The sequence below is a fragment of the Henckelia pumila genome, chromosome 4 (assembly GCF_033568475.1).
Source record: "Henckelia pumila isolate YLH828 chromosome 4, ASM3356847v2, whole genome shotgun sequence".
NCBI lineage: Eukaryota > Viridiplantae > Streptophyta > Magnoliopsida > Lamiales > Gesneriaceae > Henckelia > Henckelia pumila.
The window spans coordinates 1,160,553-1,178,678 of NC_133123.1; the positions used below are offsets into that span (position 1 = coordinate 1,160,553).

Genomic DNA, 18,126 nt, shown 5'->3' on the forward strand with positions numbered 1-18,126 from the left:
GAAGAAAAATGGAGAAAGTATTCAAAGAGCTTAATTATATTCCAACGAGTTTCGTAGAAGATTCAGAGGATACTCTATAAGTAGAAAAGGATAGGCTTTGGACAGTCTTTGGGGAGCCTTTCCCTAAAGAAATGGTTACTCCAAATGCACCTCCCCGGGCGGGTATGACCCGGAAAATCAAGTGCCCGGCTCCGTTTCTTTCCAAGACTTATGATCTGTTGGAGACGGAGGAAGAAGAAGGACGACACGGCTGCGGTGGCGGAGATAGGATAGTTTCTTGGAACTCGGAGGGGGATGGATTTGTTGTGTGGTCTCCGGCTGAGTTTTCTGAAGTGGTGTTGCCTAGATATTTCAAGCACAACAATTTCTCCAGCTTTATTCGTCAACTCAACACATACGTATAAGTCATCTGATCATCTCTTTTCTTTTGATATTAATTCATCATATGCATTCATTATAGTTATTTAATTTATTTAATTAATTGATCATGCATGTATATGTGTGTTATCTCTTTGTAGCTTAGTTTTTACGTTTTTGAGAAAAAAACAAGAACTAAGGAAGCATCAAGATTGTAGTACGGCTGAATGAGTGTTTTTGTTGGTACAAATTTCAAGCATCAATAAAATATAAAAGTTTGTGGTAGTAGAATAAAGAAACGAGAGAATGCCTTCGGAATCCTTAATATTAATATTGTTATTCATTGTAATATTCTTTATATGGAGCTGGAAAAACATAACAAAAAACCAAAAAAATCTTCCTAATATCAATTCAAAATAATTGGAAAACTATTTCCTAAAGACTTGGTCAACTGACCAAAAGTATTCTGGAAATCGGTTTACATTAATGCATGTGTTTCTTGAGAGTCAAACTAGTAGCGCTACTGCCTTGGAACGTATATTAGAACGTGTTTATTTATCACTCTCTTATTTTTTTGATGTATTATATGTACAATCGATCGATCAATATAGTTGTTTTGATTGACTATATGACAAATGATCTCTCCTATATATTGGCATGAAATTTCTGTTAAATTCAATGTGCATATTTAATTTGGGTGAATATTGCATGTACTGAATATATATATAATAGGTAAACATGGCCCGATTATCTTTACTATATTATAATTGATAAACCCATTAAAATAACTAACTTTGGTCATTTTAATAGATTTTCAAATTTATCCTTATAATTATTTCAAATATATTCAATGATCCCTGCTGTAAAAATGTAATTTAGGATTAAAAAATTATCACCTCTTATTCCCACTAACCCACTATCTTAATTTTTAATTATCATTTTTATAAAATTATATTACGTGCACATGCATTGCATGTGCTTAGTGTATTAGTTCAAACGATCGAGCACGAGATAAACATCTATCAATCCAAGTATTAGATTGGCTAACAATAAGATCGATAACAACAAATAGACGTTAAGCACAGCCTCGTTGTGAGAAAGTTTTTAAGATATGGTCGAGGTCGACATAAACTATTTATTGGTTATATGGGCTCTATTGCTTGGAATTCCGACGTAGGATATAAGGTTAGCAAAATATAGGTTGTGCAATAACATTAAGATCTAAGAATTTGTAGGTTGTAGAACTTATCAGTTGCGGTAAGAGGACGTTTTATTAAATCTGTAAATTTAAAATCGAAAGTAAATTGAGGAGTGATATAATTGAGGATAAGACTACTTAGGAAGATGTAAGAATTAAAAATTTTATATTGCAATAAGAGTTAGTCAGTTCCTTGACGATATAGATAACAGTAAACATCAGAGCGCGTATCGAAAGCTAACCCGGACCAACTAACGTGGGTGCAAAGTTGGACATTTAGTGTTGATGTGGTCTAAGGTATTCGAACCTAGTTAGTAAGTCTCGAATTTCGAGAACGAAATTTCATTTAAGGGGGAAAGGAATTGTGACGCCTAAAATCCAATTTACTAAATTACATGCATTAATTTAATAAATATTATGATTATTATTTTTACGTTTAATTGATTTAAATTCTTTATTTGAAATGATGTGTTAATAAAATATTTTATTATTTTTTTCAAATGATTTTATTTTACTAACTATTTAATTAATGATTTTTTTTAAGGGTTTCAAGAAAACAACATCGAAACGGTGGGAATTTCAGCACGAGAAATTCCAGAGAGGTTTGAAGCATCTGCTGGTGGAGATTGGGCGGCGCAAGAAGTGCGAGGCAAGTGTCTTCCCACCATTTCTAAAACCTGACAATTATAATAATTCTTCAGACAACAGGAAACACAAAAGTACTACTACAAATAATAATATTATTGTTCCATTAATGGAGGAGAACGAGACTCTAAGAAGGAAGAAACACCGTCTTCAGTTACAAATCGCACATTTCAAGAATCTGGAAACCAAGCTGCTCCAATGTCTTCCCCGTTACACGGCTTGCAGCTAAATTTATATATACATATATATATTACTAAAATATTAAATAAACCTTTTCATTTCAAGGTATCAAGGTTTGTTTGATAAAATTATCGCGATAAAGTTGTGATAATTAATTGCTCGTAAATTTTGGTATGTACCCGTCTATCTCATACTTTGTTTTAATTTTCTTCATATATACGTACATATAAAGATAGATATATATCTACGTACGTCAATATCTACGTACTATTTAATAAGGCATGGCTCCTTCCGAATAATAGTTTTTGTTTTTCTTTATTCTCATTGGTTTGGTTTAATTTCTTACAAACAGTACTGGACAAAGTGATTTTGAATTTCTCATGCTTAATTCTTCAGATTTATGCTATCGTAGATTATTTATTTTCAGAATTTACACATTGCATGTCAAACGAATGCGTGGATTCAAAAAGTCACGTATGCGTAAGTAATTAATGCTTACTTCCAAAAGAGCTAGCTAGATGCATATGGATGAAGTCTTCGTTTTTTTTATTTTATTTAAACTAATAATCTTTCTAAGAGTCCACTTTGAACCAAGCGGATATGGTTATTAATAACTTTGTTGTTTTTTCAAACGTTTTGAATTTAGTAGCACGAAAACCAAAAAGGTTAGACCAATGAATTCGGGTCCAAAAGAATATAGATTTTGTATATAATAATATAACACATTTCAAATATTTTACCGTACGAAAACATTTGAGGCATCCAAATTGTTACTGTTTCAAGTTGATGCTTATATATCTGTAACGGTAAAACTGTAATTTTGGTTATTTATGTTTGTCACTTTGAGATTTCGGTCCACTATATTTGCATATTTTTGTTTTAGTCCTGCATGTTTCAATTTTTGGCAATTTCAATTCTTTTTATTCGAAAATGATTACGTGACACTATACATGTCAGCTCCACGTCAGCACTGTATTGGTGTCACATCAGAAAATGACTAAAATTGCCAAAAAATAAATATAGCGGTCTAAAACTGAGCTCTAAAAATAAAAGAACTAAAATCGCAAAATGACAAACATACAAGACTAAAAAAATAATTTTCTCTATCTGTAACCTATAAAGAATATATATCTATATATAATGAGACTAAAATCAATCTCAAACAGTAATTAATAAATTATATGGAACTTAATATTATGGTGCAATTGTCCTGAACCGTTTTAAATAAAAGATTATATATGTAATAGATTCTAAGATAATTTTTTTTTTATTCATGGACCACTTTGATTAATACTCCTACTGTTTTTATTTTCATTTATAATTTCCTCACACTAACGCCATGTTCCTTGATTTCTGAAAAATAAACAATCAAGAACGTGTGACCAGTTTTTCGCTTCTCTTGAACTTCTCTTCCATCAAACCAAATACAAATTGTCACGCAGTTGAGGGAACTTCACTATATAAGTTCTTCATTTTTATTGCATTTTGGGTACTAAATTTGTTAATCATTGGTTATTTTTTAAAAAAATGGCTGCACCTAAATGGCTTTGTATTGCATTGATGGCTGTGCTATTAAGCTTATCAATGTGCTCCGCTCACATGGTTAAAAGTTTGAGATTTTCTTCTCCCATGTCTGACAACACCGGCCATTCCAATCTCCATCACATTCTCGCCGAAGTGGACGAACATGGACATGGAAGTGGCAGAGATATAGTCACTAACGGTGGTGGCGGAGGAGGCGGAGGAGGTTGGAGCAGCGGAGGAAGGCAAGGTTATGGTTTTGGCCAGGGCAGTGGTGGCTCCAACATGCCTGGCGGCGGTGGCGGCGGAGGTGGTGGAGGATGGAGTAGCAGTGGTGGTGGCAGTGGGTATGGTTATGGCCATGGTGGCGGCTCTAGTGGAGGTGGCGGAGGTGGTGGAGGTGGAGGTGGAGGTGGAGGTGGCTGGAGCAGTGGTTCTGGAGGAGAAGGTTATGGATATGGCAGTGGATATGGTTCCGACAATGGATTCTATCCACCAGGATTCATTCCCGGGATAGGTGGTCCTTTCCATTGCCAACCTATTACCTGCGGCAATCCCAACGGCTGTCCTGTATTTGTATTTCACTTCACTTCTAATAAACCAGAGACAGTGAAGGATACTACTAACCATGCAGCAGGGAATGATCAAACAAAGGAAAATACTGGTTCCAAATCCCCTAAATCTGGATAGATATTGATTATATGTCCTACAGACACATCATGTTTCTTACGTATTTGTCTGTATACAGACTATGATTACAAAAATAAAATGGCGTTGTTCTTGAAGTTTCAGAATCCTTGATTAGTACCACGAATAACACATCTTGACATAATGTTCTGTTGTGCAAAGTTTAAAGATATTAACAACAAAAGGCGAATGCTCCTACCCTTTTTTACATGCCATTCGAGTGGTACAAACAAAGGATATTCATGTGTAGGAAAATTTATTTGTGGCTCATGTTACTGGAACAAGTATTTACATTGAGTTTAGGCTGAGGCTTCACAACAGGGATTGTGTAGACCATACTTTTACTTATCCAAACAGCTAATTAACAATATCCAGCACAAGAACCTGGTTTAGTCATTAAAGAAAGAAAAATGAGAGATTTTAGTCTTTTTTACCTCAGCTGAATTGAATTTCGAAAGGCAAGGTGGGGAGAAAGAAATCAAACCAGGAACACATGTTCAATCAGAGCATCATCTAGCCAATATCGGGACACCGCAAGCAAAGGTAGCATGCTTCCCCTCTTCAAAAACTAGGTTCCCTCTTACAAAAGTTGCTAAAACCTTTCCAGCGAGTTTTGATCCCATGTATGCTGAGATATTCTGCATAGTTAAGTAGGTTTTAATGTTTAAATGAGACCAAAAGAACATGTTTACTTGATGTGAACGGTTAAGTTTGGAGCTTTAAAGTGTCGGTAGACGTGAGCATACCCGATGCTTAAGGTATACAGGGTGATTATCATCAAGCTCAAATTCCACTTCAGGTTCCCAGACGACAAAATCTGCATGATTTCCTATTGCAATTGCCCCCTGCATAAGCGACACAACCCATAATGAATTACTAAGTTCTACTTGCTACTAAATTACTGAAGTTCTTGGAAAATCTAGAGCCAAACTGTTTGATCATTATCACCTTTAGCTCTTGACCCGAAAGTTTTGCTGGTTTCTCGCTCCACCAGGAAACTAATTGATTCAGACTGATTCCATGTGCACGGCCATATGACCATGTTACAGGGAGAACAAACTGCATGATATGCTCGAATATATAATAATTATAGATTTTTGGTTGAAACAACAGAAAAGGAATTACGATAACCGGTGAAGAGTTGCAATAAACTGACAAACAGAGCTTTTATGAAACTTAAGTAAAGGGCAGAAAAATAATTGGCAAATGGCATGCACCTGCAAAGAAGAGATGCCGCCCCATGCCTTGAGGAAGTTACCCTCGTTAAAGAGTTTAAGTTCCGGAACTGAGGGAGAGTGATCAGAGCTCAACATATCAATGTCTCCATCCTGAAATTCAATTTCCATCAAATCTGGTAAAATGATAGAAAAACAGTCCGTCCACGAAATACAAACAGCTTTACCAGCAAAGCTGCCCATAGTTTTTCTTTATTTTCTGCATCACGAATTGGTGGAGCACACTTAAACCGAGTATCTCCATCTTGTATTTCCTCAGCTGAAAAAGCCAAATAGTGGGGGCATGTTTCAACGGTAACTCTGTCACCTCTTCGCTTGGCATCCTGGAAACACAAAGGTTCCATGTTAAGGGACCAAAAGAAGAAAATTCAACCACAAATTAAGAACTATTCATCAAGTGGTTGACAATCCAGAATTAAAGGGGGAGGAGCACAGAAAAAAATTACAAAGTTCCTTGTGTTATTAATTAGTTATTTTAATTACTCCCATGTCGTTTAGTTAAATTTCGAAACATAACATGAGTCATTAATTTTAGATAGCAATCAAACATCGTGTTTAAACAAGATAAGATGCTGCGTAGAAATCGCAAGCAAGGTCACTTTGAATTCATAATTTGTTAGGAAAGGTAATGACAAAAGTTACCTTAATAAGTTCTAAAGAAGATCTGGCATCAGCCAAATGAACAATGTGAAGATGAGCTCCTTCAGCAGAACCTCCAGCTCTAGTATCCTTTGTTACTGTTAACAGCTCTTGTATTGCTGCTTCTTCCCTGAATAAAAGGACGATACTATGTCATAGGCCAACCCATTTGAGATCATTGTAGTTAATATTATATAAATCTCGAACTCTATCGTTATAATTGAGGGCGAAATCAGACCAAAATATGGGTTTTGACCGGAAACCTCAGACAAATGTCATGCTGACCTGAAAAATTTTATGAACTGATGTTCAAATTTTATAAGTCTACTTAGATTGCCACTCTGAATCTCACCATGAAGCAGGCCTGCTCTTCAGATAAGTGTCATATGATCGAGGATTTCCAGCATTGTCAACGGTTTCCCAGTTATTTGTGATTTGTTGCATCTCAGCATGTACAAGCAGCGGTCTTCCATATTTTGCCAGTACAGAGAGCCCTTGCTACAGGAAACTACATATGTCATTTACTCTCACACAAATTTTATAAAGGCAGTAAATGATTACCTTTATATGGCTGGAATTGGTCATTGGAAAGTCATTGATTCCCGAAGGACACATAAAAGACTGGCAAAAAATACATAAAATATGTCAGACGGATGATGCATGATGGACAAGTAGTTGGACTCAAGATTCAAGAGAGTCAGTTACAGAAACAGAGAGATGGATGCATGGGAAAGCCACCCAAGGTGATTCAGTAATCCTTCAAGTGACATATTGAAGAAAACCGTGTATAATCAAATTGAACAATAATGTGTGTAATTGTATTTTCCTTTAAAAAATACAATCTGATCATATATGTGATTCTAATAATCTGCTGCATGATGATCGAACCTTGAGGCCAAGTACTCCAGCCTCAAGAAGGCGCTCCAGAGAACTTGTATTGAATGCATTTTCTGGTACCAGGCCTCCCCAAAAACCTGTATGGAGAAAATTAAATGATATGCAGTAAATTTAGTACGAAAAAAATGGTATAAAGAGCATACCAACATCAACAAATATCCTCCCTTTAGCAGCTGTGGTCTGAGATTCATATAGTTAGAAAAGATGAGAAAATAAGAGTCAGTTACTCTTTATAGAGCATGCTATAAGGAATCAAGTGATCCTGATCCGCCTTTTAATCTTTTCTCTGTACCTTAAGTTTCAGAGTTACTTCTGAAACTGTAGATGGAAAACTATTCAACGGCATGTCGATCAATGTTGTGATTCCACCTGCGACAACATCATTGGATAAATATTTCTTTTCACATAATAAATTGTATCTCTTCACAAATTACATAAACCTATGTTTATCTGCATACCAGCAGCAGCTGCTCTTGTTCCCGATGGAAATCCTTCCCACTCTGTTCTTCCAGGATCATCAAGATGTGCATGACTTCCATGAATTAAAAATGAATGAATTATTTACCCCCAAAATCTTTGATAAGAAAATCAAAATATTGAAGATGACATAACTATAAGTATCTATCGAAAAATGGAACCTACAAGTAGAATAAGATGTATTACACATGGCTATGTACATATTATCGACTGAAACTCTGAAAACCGATATTTCAATGGCATTCTGTTTTAGTTTAGTATCATTCAATTCCAATTGATTTAAACTAGAAGTAAGGGAAAACACATAAACTGTCTTACATGTCAATCAAGCCAGGCATAACAACAGCCTGCCCATAATCAATAATGTGTTTACCCCGAGCACTTCCTTTCCAAATATCTCCTTCAACTACAGCTAAGATCTTACCTCCTTTTACTTCAACTGCTCAGTTTCCAGAGTCATGAAACAATTTATCAGCGAAATTAAATGAATCACAAAATGAAGCTTCTTACAACAACTTTAGAAAAGAAAAAAATCGTTTAGAGTGATTTAATCAGAATAAAAGTTGTCTGCAGAGATAACCTGCGCCCGATATTACAGCTCTCGGTGTCACAATGCGCTTACTAGTTATCCAATAGTGTCTATATGGCATGAGACTGCACCTGGTCCTGTAGGACTGTGGAACAAAACTTCATAAACTGCAATACTATAGCTTTAACATGACCAGAAACATTCAAAGGCCACAGATAAGAAGCTAGGATGAAATAGAGTTTCTGCAAGTTCTTTTGAAAGAGGGGGAGAATGTTGAAAATCAACTGTCTATTCTGGGATTATATAAAATAGAAGAATCAATACACAAAAATATATATGAATCTGTGATTGATAAAAAGAATTCAGATTTTAGAATCTCCATGGATTGATTAGCATAGAAATAAGTTGAAATGATAGCATCATCTTCCAACATCATGGATTTATCATCCACCGGATTGGTAAACATGGTTGCATCATGAGCATTTAGTCAGAATCTTCACGCTCTCGAGAAAAGTATAGAGAATCTCTATAATATGAATCTATAAAAATTCAATTGAATGGCAAGTGTTAGGTTATAAACCCATGAGCTATCCATCCCAAAAGGGATGCCTCATGAGTATCATAACATTGCCGACCCAAGCCGACGTCCGCGGCGGCCTACTCTAGGCGGCTTTCACTCACCTTTCAGTCCAATTATCGACACTGATCCGATGGTAGCCCTTTCCTAGGTCGCCCCTTCCGCTACGTCGGCTCTCAACGAGAGCACCAAATGTTAGGTTATAAACCTATGAGGTGTCCATCCCAAAAGACTTGCCTATTGGGTGGGGTTGACTCATGAGTTTATAACTAACTATTTATTAGTTTAATATTTCAATGTGGGATATCATAACAGCAAGTGTTTCTATTATCTTGAAGTTATTCCAACCAAAGGCCCACAGGAAAAAACAAAAAAGCAGTCGATCATTTTCTTGAAAATGAAATGTCATCAAGAAATATCCTCTCTGCCTATCAAGCAATCCCTTCTCGAATCAAACTCTTTCATTCCTCGGTCAGTCCAGAAAATTTTGTCAATAGAATCATGCATGCACACAAATGAAAGCTTATTATATATGACACTTCTGAGCTGTCCCTGTGTTACAGCTAAAGCTGAGAATTTCAGGAAATTAAAGTTGAAAACAACAGCAACAATATTCCATCAACCCGGTATCAATAATTGGAACAAACAATTGTGACTCTTGATTGTGGTAATGATGCATCACTTCATGTTTCATTTCCCGTTGGCAAAGAGTTCCAGAAAAGTGATGCCAATAACATCACCAAAAAGCGTAAAGAAAGAATTTTTATTCATATCTGTGATCGAGTATATCGGCTATACATATTCAAGATTCCACCAATGTAAAGGGTGTTCTTCTGCCCATGTTTTTTCTTGGATAGGGAACTTCCGAATTCCAAGAAACCATACAGATCATATATACAAACCGAGGAAACCAAATAGGAAATATCTCCATTCAAACAAAGAATAAAGGGAACAAACCAGCGGAAAAATGTCGAAATAGAGAAGAATGAGAGACGCAAGAATCGGCAACAGAGCCAGAAGCCTCAGCTTTCCTGACTCCATCTCCTGTGTCACGTCACCCCCACTCGCCCACTCCGATTTCTAGTATTCACAAATTTCGCATCCAACTCATTATATGCTGTACATGTATATATATTCGGTGATTATGCTTTGTATATGGTTAAATGGAAAACAAATGGAAACCAAATCAACCGATATAAGGCAACTCCGATGGGTCCTTCGATTTTTGGATCGGTTCGTGAAATGTAGGCTTGTAGTGACCCGTGACTGTCACCCACCATCAGCATCACCTGACAGAAATTTTTTTGTTTGTTAGATTCAGCTAAAAGATTCTTTTTACGCACAATAATATAATAATATACAAAAGATTCCATAGCACGTATATTAAAAAAATCCCAGTTGATTCCTATTATTAAATTTTGATTTTGTTGGTTGGGGCAATGATTTTTATTGTTTTCTATTGTACAAATTATATATACATATTAGCTTTTATGTACACGCGTAATGAACATGTGTAACGGATTTTTTTGTAAATACTTTTGTTAAAAAAATAGAAATAAATTTTAAAACTAAAAATTTTCTTATTTTTAATATATTTTTGTATTTATTTTATATAAAATCAATTTTTTCGTGGAAAAAAAAAACTAAAGAAAGAGAGCTCTACCCTTTTGGAGGAAGTATTTGTTTTACATATATAATATAGATATAAATTGATCGAGTTTATCTTTTGTTGTCACTCTATATTTTTATTTTCATATTATTGTGGTAGATACTTAGATACAACTATTGATGTGACTAGCAATACACGAAGTTTATGCTCTCAAGTGTTCCAAGCAGTAATATTCAAGATTTGTCAACCAAGTGGCGTGTGAACTAGCTCGTAGAAGCTTGAATTTGGGAAATAATTGGATGTTTTTGAACGCTATTCTGATCTCTCTTATCACATTTGTATTTTCAGTTTTGTTGAATGTTTAGATGACATATATTTTAATGAAAAACAAAATAAATCTTTTAATGTGAAAAAGAATGGAGTTTTAGATCCAAGTTGGTCAAAGTATATGAACTTCAACTTGCACATGGTGACTTGACAAATATGCTTGTGTCTAATTCTATTTCTATCAATCAATTGACTGAAATAAAAGTTTAATGCAAATTAATCAAGAAAACTTATATTACAGTAATGCCAGTTAATTTCGAGATCACGTGATTTACAATAACTAATATAATAATGATAGTGCGTATCTAAATTTGCTTTATATTCTTTTAATTTGAAAAGTAAACACACAAGTGTCAGTCTATGTCAGAGAACGTCAGATTGTTAAGTAGTATGACACGAAATTCCACGAAGTTACTGTATATTAAAAAGGTTGACCCCGAAGAGGACCCCATCCCACATGAGTCAGAGGCTCATTGGCTCATGTGAGGGTTAAATCGAGGGATGTGCACGAGTAGACAGGGACCTGAGGGAGGGAACAACATGGTCCAACCCCCAGAGCATACCCCCAAATATTTCAATGAGGAATATGCTCTACACGAGGATCGAACCCGCAACGCTGGGAAATTTCTTCCCACGTCACCTCAAGCCTTACCAACTCGCCTATGCCCCTGTGGGCACGAAGTTACTGTATAGCTTATTGATGATACGTTCCTTAGTTGAACCCTTGATTGGCAAACTTGGTTCCTAACTTTAGTGTCAAATACATGATGAAATATGAAGAAGAGGAGAATAAAAAAACGTTCTGATTATCATTTAGCACATGATTGATGTGACTCGAAAGTCTAAACCAAATAATTTGATAACAAGGGTGTCTATTTAACAGCTTCAAATATGGATTCTTGTTGTCAACGCAATAAATTGGTCATTGATGCTATTTTGTGGTTTGAGAATAAAAAGGTTAGAAAAAAAGAAGACAACTATGAAAGCCTGCATACTTCTTGAAAATTAGTTACAGTCAACTGCAAAATTCATTGATAAACACTAACACTAGGAAAAACATATAAAGCTGAATGCTTGGTCGCCTCCCATTAATCTGTCGTAATCACTAGACATACCTAAAATCATCCTTGCTCTGGGACGGCTAATTTTTCATGAGAACAGTATGAGCAAAATATGACTGTTCTGTTCTTTATGTTCATTTGCCTGAAAGAAACAGAACCAGATAATGATCATGGTACATTTTAGGCGGCTGCAAGGAAAAACATGAGATGATATAACATCGTTTTAGCTCTCACACTATGCAGAAGTGCTAGGTATCTCATCTTTACTCAGAATGGATTTACTAGGTGGTGGTCTGGGTTCGAGTGCAGGAGGGCCAGCAGGTTTCTCTTCGATTGGCAGCTTTGGTGATCTTGAATTGACGTGATCGATTTGATCTGAAGGAATCTCAAACTGCAATGAAAGAACAACGGACTCGTTAAACTTCAAACATTCACATTCTCTATTAGTGTAATCAAAGCAGAGCTTCCATGATACTGCTAGCTCTTGTAGAAGCCAATCAAGAATCATGCGTTTATTTCCTTTCAGGAGAAACATTAGTGGAGGCCATTCCATTGATAATAGAAAAGAAGTCAATCCCATTAGGTAACATTTTCACATTCTTAATATAGAATATATAATCTAGATTATCTCTTTAAAATAAAATAAAAATTTTTTTTAAAAAAACTCTCAAAGCTTAGACTGCTACTGACCTTGTAACCACAGCCAGCTATGCATGCACGGAAGCAGTTCTGTTACATGCAGAGAAAGAGGAGCAATATACATGTAAATTATGAGTAAGTAAAATTTTAGACACCAGAAACATAAGTTACTAAGGGAAGGCAGCATCCAGGCAACTATACTATTAACTGCTTTTTATACAGAAATCACCAATTAGAAAACTGAGTGACTGAGAAAATGCATGCGTACACAAATGCGTGGTAAAAAAAAGACTTAAGACAGGGAATTGCCTCTGAGTAGCTAACAGAACCAGGAGATCGATCAATATAAGAACTCCATTTCTGGTCCTTGAGGACTGGGTCTTTATAGCATATTTCATCGCATTCACCCAAACCTGATATTCAATGGTCAGTAAGTTGATCAAGTTTTTAAACATGATGATAGACTGTAATATCCAATGAAATTAACAGACTAGCATGGGAGTATTTATTTATGACAATAACATCATAATTCATAGCAACTAAGAAAAATACACCTAAAAAATGTTTTGACGTAGATGAACAAAAAAAAAACAAGTATGATGGAATAAGAAATCAAATCATGAGAACATATATGAAATTAGAAGTTTGCGGAAGATAATAACCATGGTTTAAAAAATAGCAGTTTATTGTCTAAGTGACTGAAACGGAACAAAAACTTACATTCATCCAATGTGTCACCATCAGCATCACACCCCTTTTTGCAAAACACTCTCCCTACAAGAACCTAGATAATGTTTAATCCAATCTTGCTTTATAAAACTGTAAATGCAGATAAACAAAGGAATGCAAATCACGGGAACATATATGATAAAGGAAATATCCAATTGACAATGGTCGAATTTATATACATACAAGGAAGATGTCAGCCAAACCTGAACTCTAAATGAATTAAATATCCAAGTTTTGCTAAAGTAAAATCTCTTGGAACATCTTCCCCTCATAAAAATATTTCCTTTTTCAGTTTTAAGATAATTTCTTAGCTTTTTAAGGAAGAATTTACTGAATACCAAGCAAGACGTGGCCAACACCGTAAGAGCTTTGCACAGTTTAGGTAATACACTGTACACACCCAAGCCAAGATGTTGTAATCACACAAACCATCCTTGAAAAGAAAGTTATGTGATTCTTTTAAGATTCATTCTACATTCAGCCATAAAATAAATGCAAAATGTTGCATAAGGCTTTCATGTTACGATCCAAGCCTCGGAAGCTCGTGAACAAATCAGATAGCAATTTATGCTCATAGCATAGTCTCTCAGATATGATAATTTGAAACTCAAATGCATAAAATTAGAATTTTCGATACTTGTGCTCTCGTTTACAAGCCCGGATATCTACAAAATCATTACATCCCTCTAAAATGATGAACAGTCGTAACAGGAAAGCTTCAGCCACAAAAAAGTTGAGGAATTCAATGAGAAAAGCATAACTAGACACACAAATTCCTCTATCATTGACTATGGAAAAATACCATCTTGTACAGAATTTCCAGTCAGAAGTATCCATACCCGTAAATCTTCAACACGATCACCATACAAGAATAAAATAACCCCCACATGAACAGGAACACAGAAAATAATAGAGGACCGAAACAGAAGATAGCAAGCAAGCAACCAACGAAAGGGAAAAATCCAAAATTTTAAGCCGTATAATCTTTTCCTAAGGACACACAAATCAAATTAACCTCGTAACAAGGAAGAAGAGAGGAAAAATTTACATGGGATTTGCATAAGAGCAGCATATTTGTTGGTGCATTGACTGTTACACGGAGGCGTCCATTGCTGTGGAATCATACTTCTTAATTTCTTTCAAACCAGATTTCTGCGAATACGCTGTTATCAATGAAAAATTTTGAATTTAATGGAAAGTTTTTATTATCATTACATTCAAAATCGGAAGAAGAAAGATACTATTACAATGGGAAAGGAAAGACTGAGCGGGGACGGTCGGAAGATGAGGGTTATTCAGTCAATTCGCAGCCTTTCATTTTGGACCTGGACGTAGATTTTGGGCCTAAAACAACATCCCCACGGACGCGAATGAATGGGCCTTGATAATTTGGGCTTAATAATTTGAAAGTTGGTTACTGTTACTGTGTTACATATAAGGCAATTAAAGTACATTCGTCTTCTCTTTGGTTTCATCTGCTTTCTTCTGCTTTCCCCATTCTATTCAACTCAATGTGGTTACACAAGTTATATTGAGAAGTAAATGGTTCAAGAAACGTGCTGGAATCCGAATCAGATCAATTTCTGCACTTGAAAGTTACAAGGTACATATAATATAAAAACATTGCAACTGCTCAGAATTCAGAAGCTTCGTTAATTCCACCCATATGTACATATGATTCAGTTTCAAAAACAAAAAAAAAGGTTCTCAAACAGCCAAAATTGATCTGGGTCTAGCTAGCTCGATGCGCCGGTGATGATTGATTGATTGATTAATGAGAACGAGAGGCGAGGGTGAAGATATGAGATATAGAATGCGCCAGGCCAGACACAATCGCGATCTTCACTTGCCCCCTCTTTGGTATCTGGCGCCTGTATTCACTTCTCCTCCACGAATTCCCACCGTTGATCATCTCCATCTTTCCTCCTTTCATCTTTCTTTCTTACTTTCTTTGCTGGAATTGGAACTTCTCTTCACTTTGCGATTTGGACTGATGATTGGGGTAAGTTGTGTAACATATCCTTTATATAGGCTTTGAGTTTCAATTTTGCCCCTCAACTTTGCCAATAATTACATGTACATATGGCAATGTGAAGCCAATGAATGATTTGTACTGGCCATAGCAAATGGCCAAAGTGCTTCACGGGATCTTTTGTTTTTTTAGTAATTTGGGAGCTAAAATCACGTGGGATAATCCAAAAAGCTTGACTATTATTCCCAAGTTATCATTGTGCGCAATATTATATAATATGAAGATAAGATAGATGAGATGTGACTCCAACGAAAAACTTTATTATATTATATTTCATTCTAATTAATTTTTTTGAATTAATGTACATTTCTTAGTTCAACTCATTTGATGTTTACTAAAACTATTCGATCGACCCGATGGCTTTCTTCATTAAATAGGTGGCAAGGATCTTGACGTTGAAGTTGACAACTTTGGTGCATTGGATTGAGACCATTATTAGTTTCCAAGGTTCTATGTATCCCAGAGCGTTGTCGATGGCGGTTAAGACTTGAGCATACTTTCCATTTGTTGAATTGAAACCAACTTCTGCCGATTGGATTTTGTCCCAAATATGTATATAATTCTACCAGATTTTTTGCATTTTAGGGTAGGGTTCTCTTTAATTTTCCCTATTAATTTTGGGCATTTTCAATATGTCAATTGTCAAATTCTCGAGTTCGGATATCAGATATCGAAGTGGATTATTATTTTTTTTGAAAAAATCGAGTCTAGGTTTGTACTCGAATCCGATTTTATTTCTCAGGTTGGTGTGGTGGTATTAAAATTAGTACCACCACATAGATCGTGGTACTAAAATTAGTTCTTGATCGGATTGTATTGTGGTACTACTAAAATTAGTGAGCATGCAAATATATACTTAAAATATATAGGGTACCCGACCCGACAAATCCGAACTCGACAATAATGAATAATCTAAATTCTAACCGAGCTCCGTCCCTGGTCAAGAGAGAAAAGCATAAATTTATGTGAAGTTCACATTTCATAGATTCCCAACAAAGTCTGAAAAACTTTGAATTGCTTGACCGTTGATTGTGTGGACACGTCTTTAATTCAAGGCTCGTTCAGACTTGACACCATTATTTAATTAGCCTTTGAATTGATTGCGACTTCCACTATTGGACCTTGACTAATGGGTTTTGATTTTTATTAAATTCATGGCACGTACAAATCTCTTACAAGTTAAAACTTAAAATAGATTTCGAAAAAAAAAAAACTTAAAAAAAACATTGAAAAAATTAAAATAAAAATAATCAGAATTTACTTAAGATGATAGCTCAATGTTCCCATTGCTTAATTTATTACCATGCCTTTTTGGTGTATAAAAAAACAATGAATGGATACTTTTCTTAAATCTCCTAAACCGCACCAATTAAATTTTTTTTTTTGTTGTTTAAAATGTTAAAAAAAACACACAAAATTAAACCAAAACAATAATGCTCCCTATCTATGCTTTTTTTTTTTTTTTTTCTTTCTAGAAAAATAGAGTTCATTTAGTTGGATCCACCCGTTTGACTTTGGCTTGTTGAAATTTTTTTTCCACATATTGTTTTATTAATTGAGCGCAACTGGTATAGATAACAGACCACATTAATTATGTTAATTCGAAACTTATAAAGAATACGAGCTTGAATATATTCTTTTTCTAGAACCCAACACAGAGGAACCTCCATGAATGAATCCAATAATGTTAAAGATGCTGGCTTTTGTTCAGTTATTTTAAACTAAAAGGGTTTTTCTTTAATTATATAACATGGAATGCACCACCTAAAAGGGCGTAAATTCTTTTGATATAATGAATAATATATACAAATCTAGCTAGCACTTAGATAAAATATAAATGTCTCCGGACTCCGATCAATATAAAAAAATTCTAAAACTTATTAATTAACGGCTTGACCCTCTCGATCCATCAAATATGAATCCAATAATGACACCAGCTTATAATTTTTCAATAAATTAATAATCCTCCGACTTAAATGGGAAATGACCATGCAGTATTAACACGAGTCATTTAAAAATTAAATTAAATTAAATAAAAAATGAGTGGGATAAAATATATTTTCTGAAAAGTACTTCCCACAAAAGCACGATTCCCACCAAGCCTAACTTTTTAAAAATTTGAAGGGACTTTAGGTTGTGACATTTTGAAATCAAATAATGGTTTAGTATTGATCGAACCAATGTAATGGTTTAGTATTTACGGTGAAGAATGTAATTAATGTGTGTAATATTACTTTTTGTTGTCAATTTTAAATTAGAGGCCAAAATATGTGATGAATTATATATTTTGTTAGTGAATAAAAATATGGATACAAATTATTACAATCGTCACCACCATCATCATAATAATTAATAATGGCGGCCCCGCCTGGCTATATGTAGTTGATTTAGATGTTCTTCATAATCAATTCAATAAATATATATACATTTTATTTGTTTATATAAATTAAAAAAAATATCAAATGCATGAATCTCACGGAGAAGTAATGATATGTGACGTCACCTTATCAAAAGCTAATAGAAAAAAGTAATAGGGTTGGTTGATAAGATCAACGTGAAAGTGCACCAATCATAGACAAGAACCCTTTTTAATTCTTTTTTAAAAAAAATTTGAAAATCAATGTGAAATCTCCTCCTCCGTTTTTCACTACAGCCACCTCGTACTTTTGAAAACACCCCACATATGATTTTGACGTGACGTCCAACAACTTAAACCATTCAAGTAAAATACGAGGAGTAGTCCTTTCAAGAAGAAAATATATATATACGTGGAGTTGTAACTGTATC

At 34.9% G+C, this 18,126-nt stretch overlaps 2 protein-coding genes across 5 annotated transcripts; both read right to left on the minus strand.

Annotated features, from left to right (window-relative positions):
- Positions 1–4,833: 4,833 nt before the first annotated feature.
- Positions 4,834–10,252, minus strand: LOC140894498 (allantoinase). Its single transcript, XM_073302999.1, has 16 exons — positions 9,900–10,252; positions 8,417–8,510; positions 8,155–8,275; positions 7,818–7,891; positions 7,652–7,728; positions 7,503–7,539; positions 7,351–7,436; positions 7,024–7,083; positions 6,815–6,960; positions 6,466–6,592; positions 5,991–6,146; positions 5,806–5,916; positions 5,537–5,647; positions 5,335–5,433; positions 5,073–5,226; positions 4,834–4,972 (listed from the first exon to the last, which is right to left on the minus strand). Exons 1-15 carry the CDS (start codon positions 9,981–9,983, stop codon positions 5,098–5,100), a joined length of 1,512 nt encoding a protein of 503 aa, XP_073159100.1. The 5' UTR covers positions 9,984–10,252; the 3' UTR covers positions 4,834–4,972; positions 5,073–5,097.
- A 1,515-nt stretch (positions 10,253–11,767) lies between these two features.
- On the minus strand, positions 11,768–15,308 carry LOC140894499 (uncharacterized). Of its 4 annotated transcripts, none has more exons than XM_073303000.1 (7): positions 14,555–15,308; positions 14,356–14,470; positions 13,299–13,352; positions 12,888–12,991; positions 12,630–12,668; positions 12,174–12,330; positions 11,768–12,081 (listed from the first exon to the last, which is right to left on the minus strand). In XM_073303000.1, the coding sequence occupies exons 2-6, from the start codon at positions 14,429–14,431 to the stop codon at positions 12,175–12,177; spliced, it is 429 nt and encodes a 142-aa protein (XP_073159101.1). In that variant the 5' UTR covers positions 14,432–14,470; positions 14,555–15,308; the 3' UTR covers positions 11,768–12,081; position 12,174. The 4 variants fall into 4 exon arrangements, with proteins under 4 accessions (XP_073159101.1, XP_073159104.1, XP_073159102.1 ...); XM_073303003.1 differs by having other exon boundaries at positions 13,299–13,362; XM_073303001.1 differs by having other exon boundaries at positions 12,176–12,330; positions 14,356–15,308.
- Between the last annotated feature and the right edge of the window lie 2,818 nt (positions 15,309–18,126).

What these genes read in the sequence shown, in the direction of transcription:
- LOC140894499 (XM_073303000.1), bottom strand. Translation starts at nt 14,431, where the DNA reads ATGATTCCACAGCAATGGACGCCTCCGTGTAACAGTCAATGCACCAAC. An exon ending in TGCTCTTATGCAAATCCCAT is followed by an intron (nt 13,353 to 14,355) that starts GTAAATTTTTCC and finishes AGGTTCTTGTAG; the next exon opens with GGAGAGTGTTTTGCAAAAAG. An exon ending in GTTCTGTTAGCTACTCAGAG is followed by an intron (nt 12,669 to 12,887) that starts GCAATTCCCTGT and finishes TGCATGTAACAG; the next exon opens with AACTGCTTCCGTGCATGCAT.
- LOC140894498 (XM_073302999.1), bottom strand. Translation starts at nt 9,983, where the DNA reads ATGGAGTCAGGAAAGCTGAGGCTTCTGGCTCTGTTGCCGATTCTTGCG. An exon ending in AAGTAACTCTGAAACTTAAG is followed by an intron (nt 7,540 to 7,651) that starts GTACAGAGAAAA and finishes TATGAATCTCAG; the next exon opens with ACCACAGCTGCTAAAGGGAG. An exon ending in CTTCTTTAGAACTTATTAAG is followed by an intron (nt 6,147 to 6,465) that starts GTAACTTTTGTC and finishes TTGTGTTTCCAG; the next exon opens with GATGCCAAGCGAAGAGGTGA.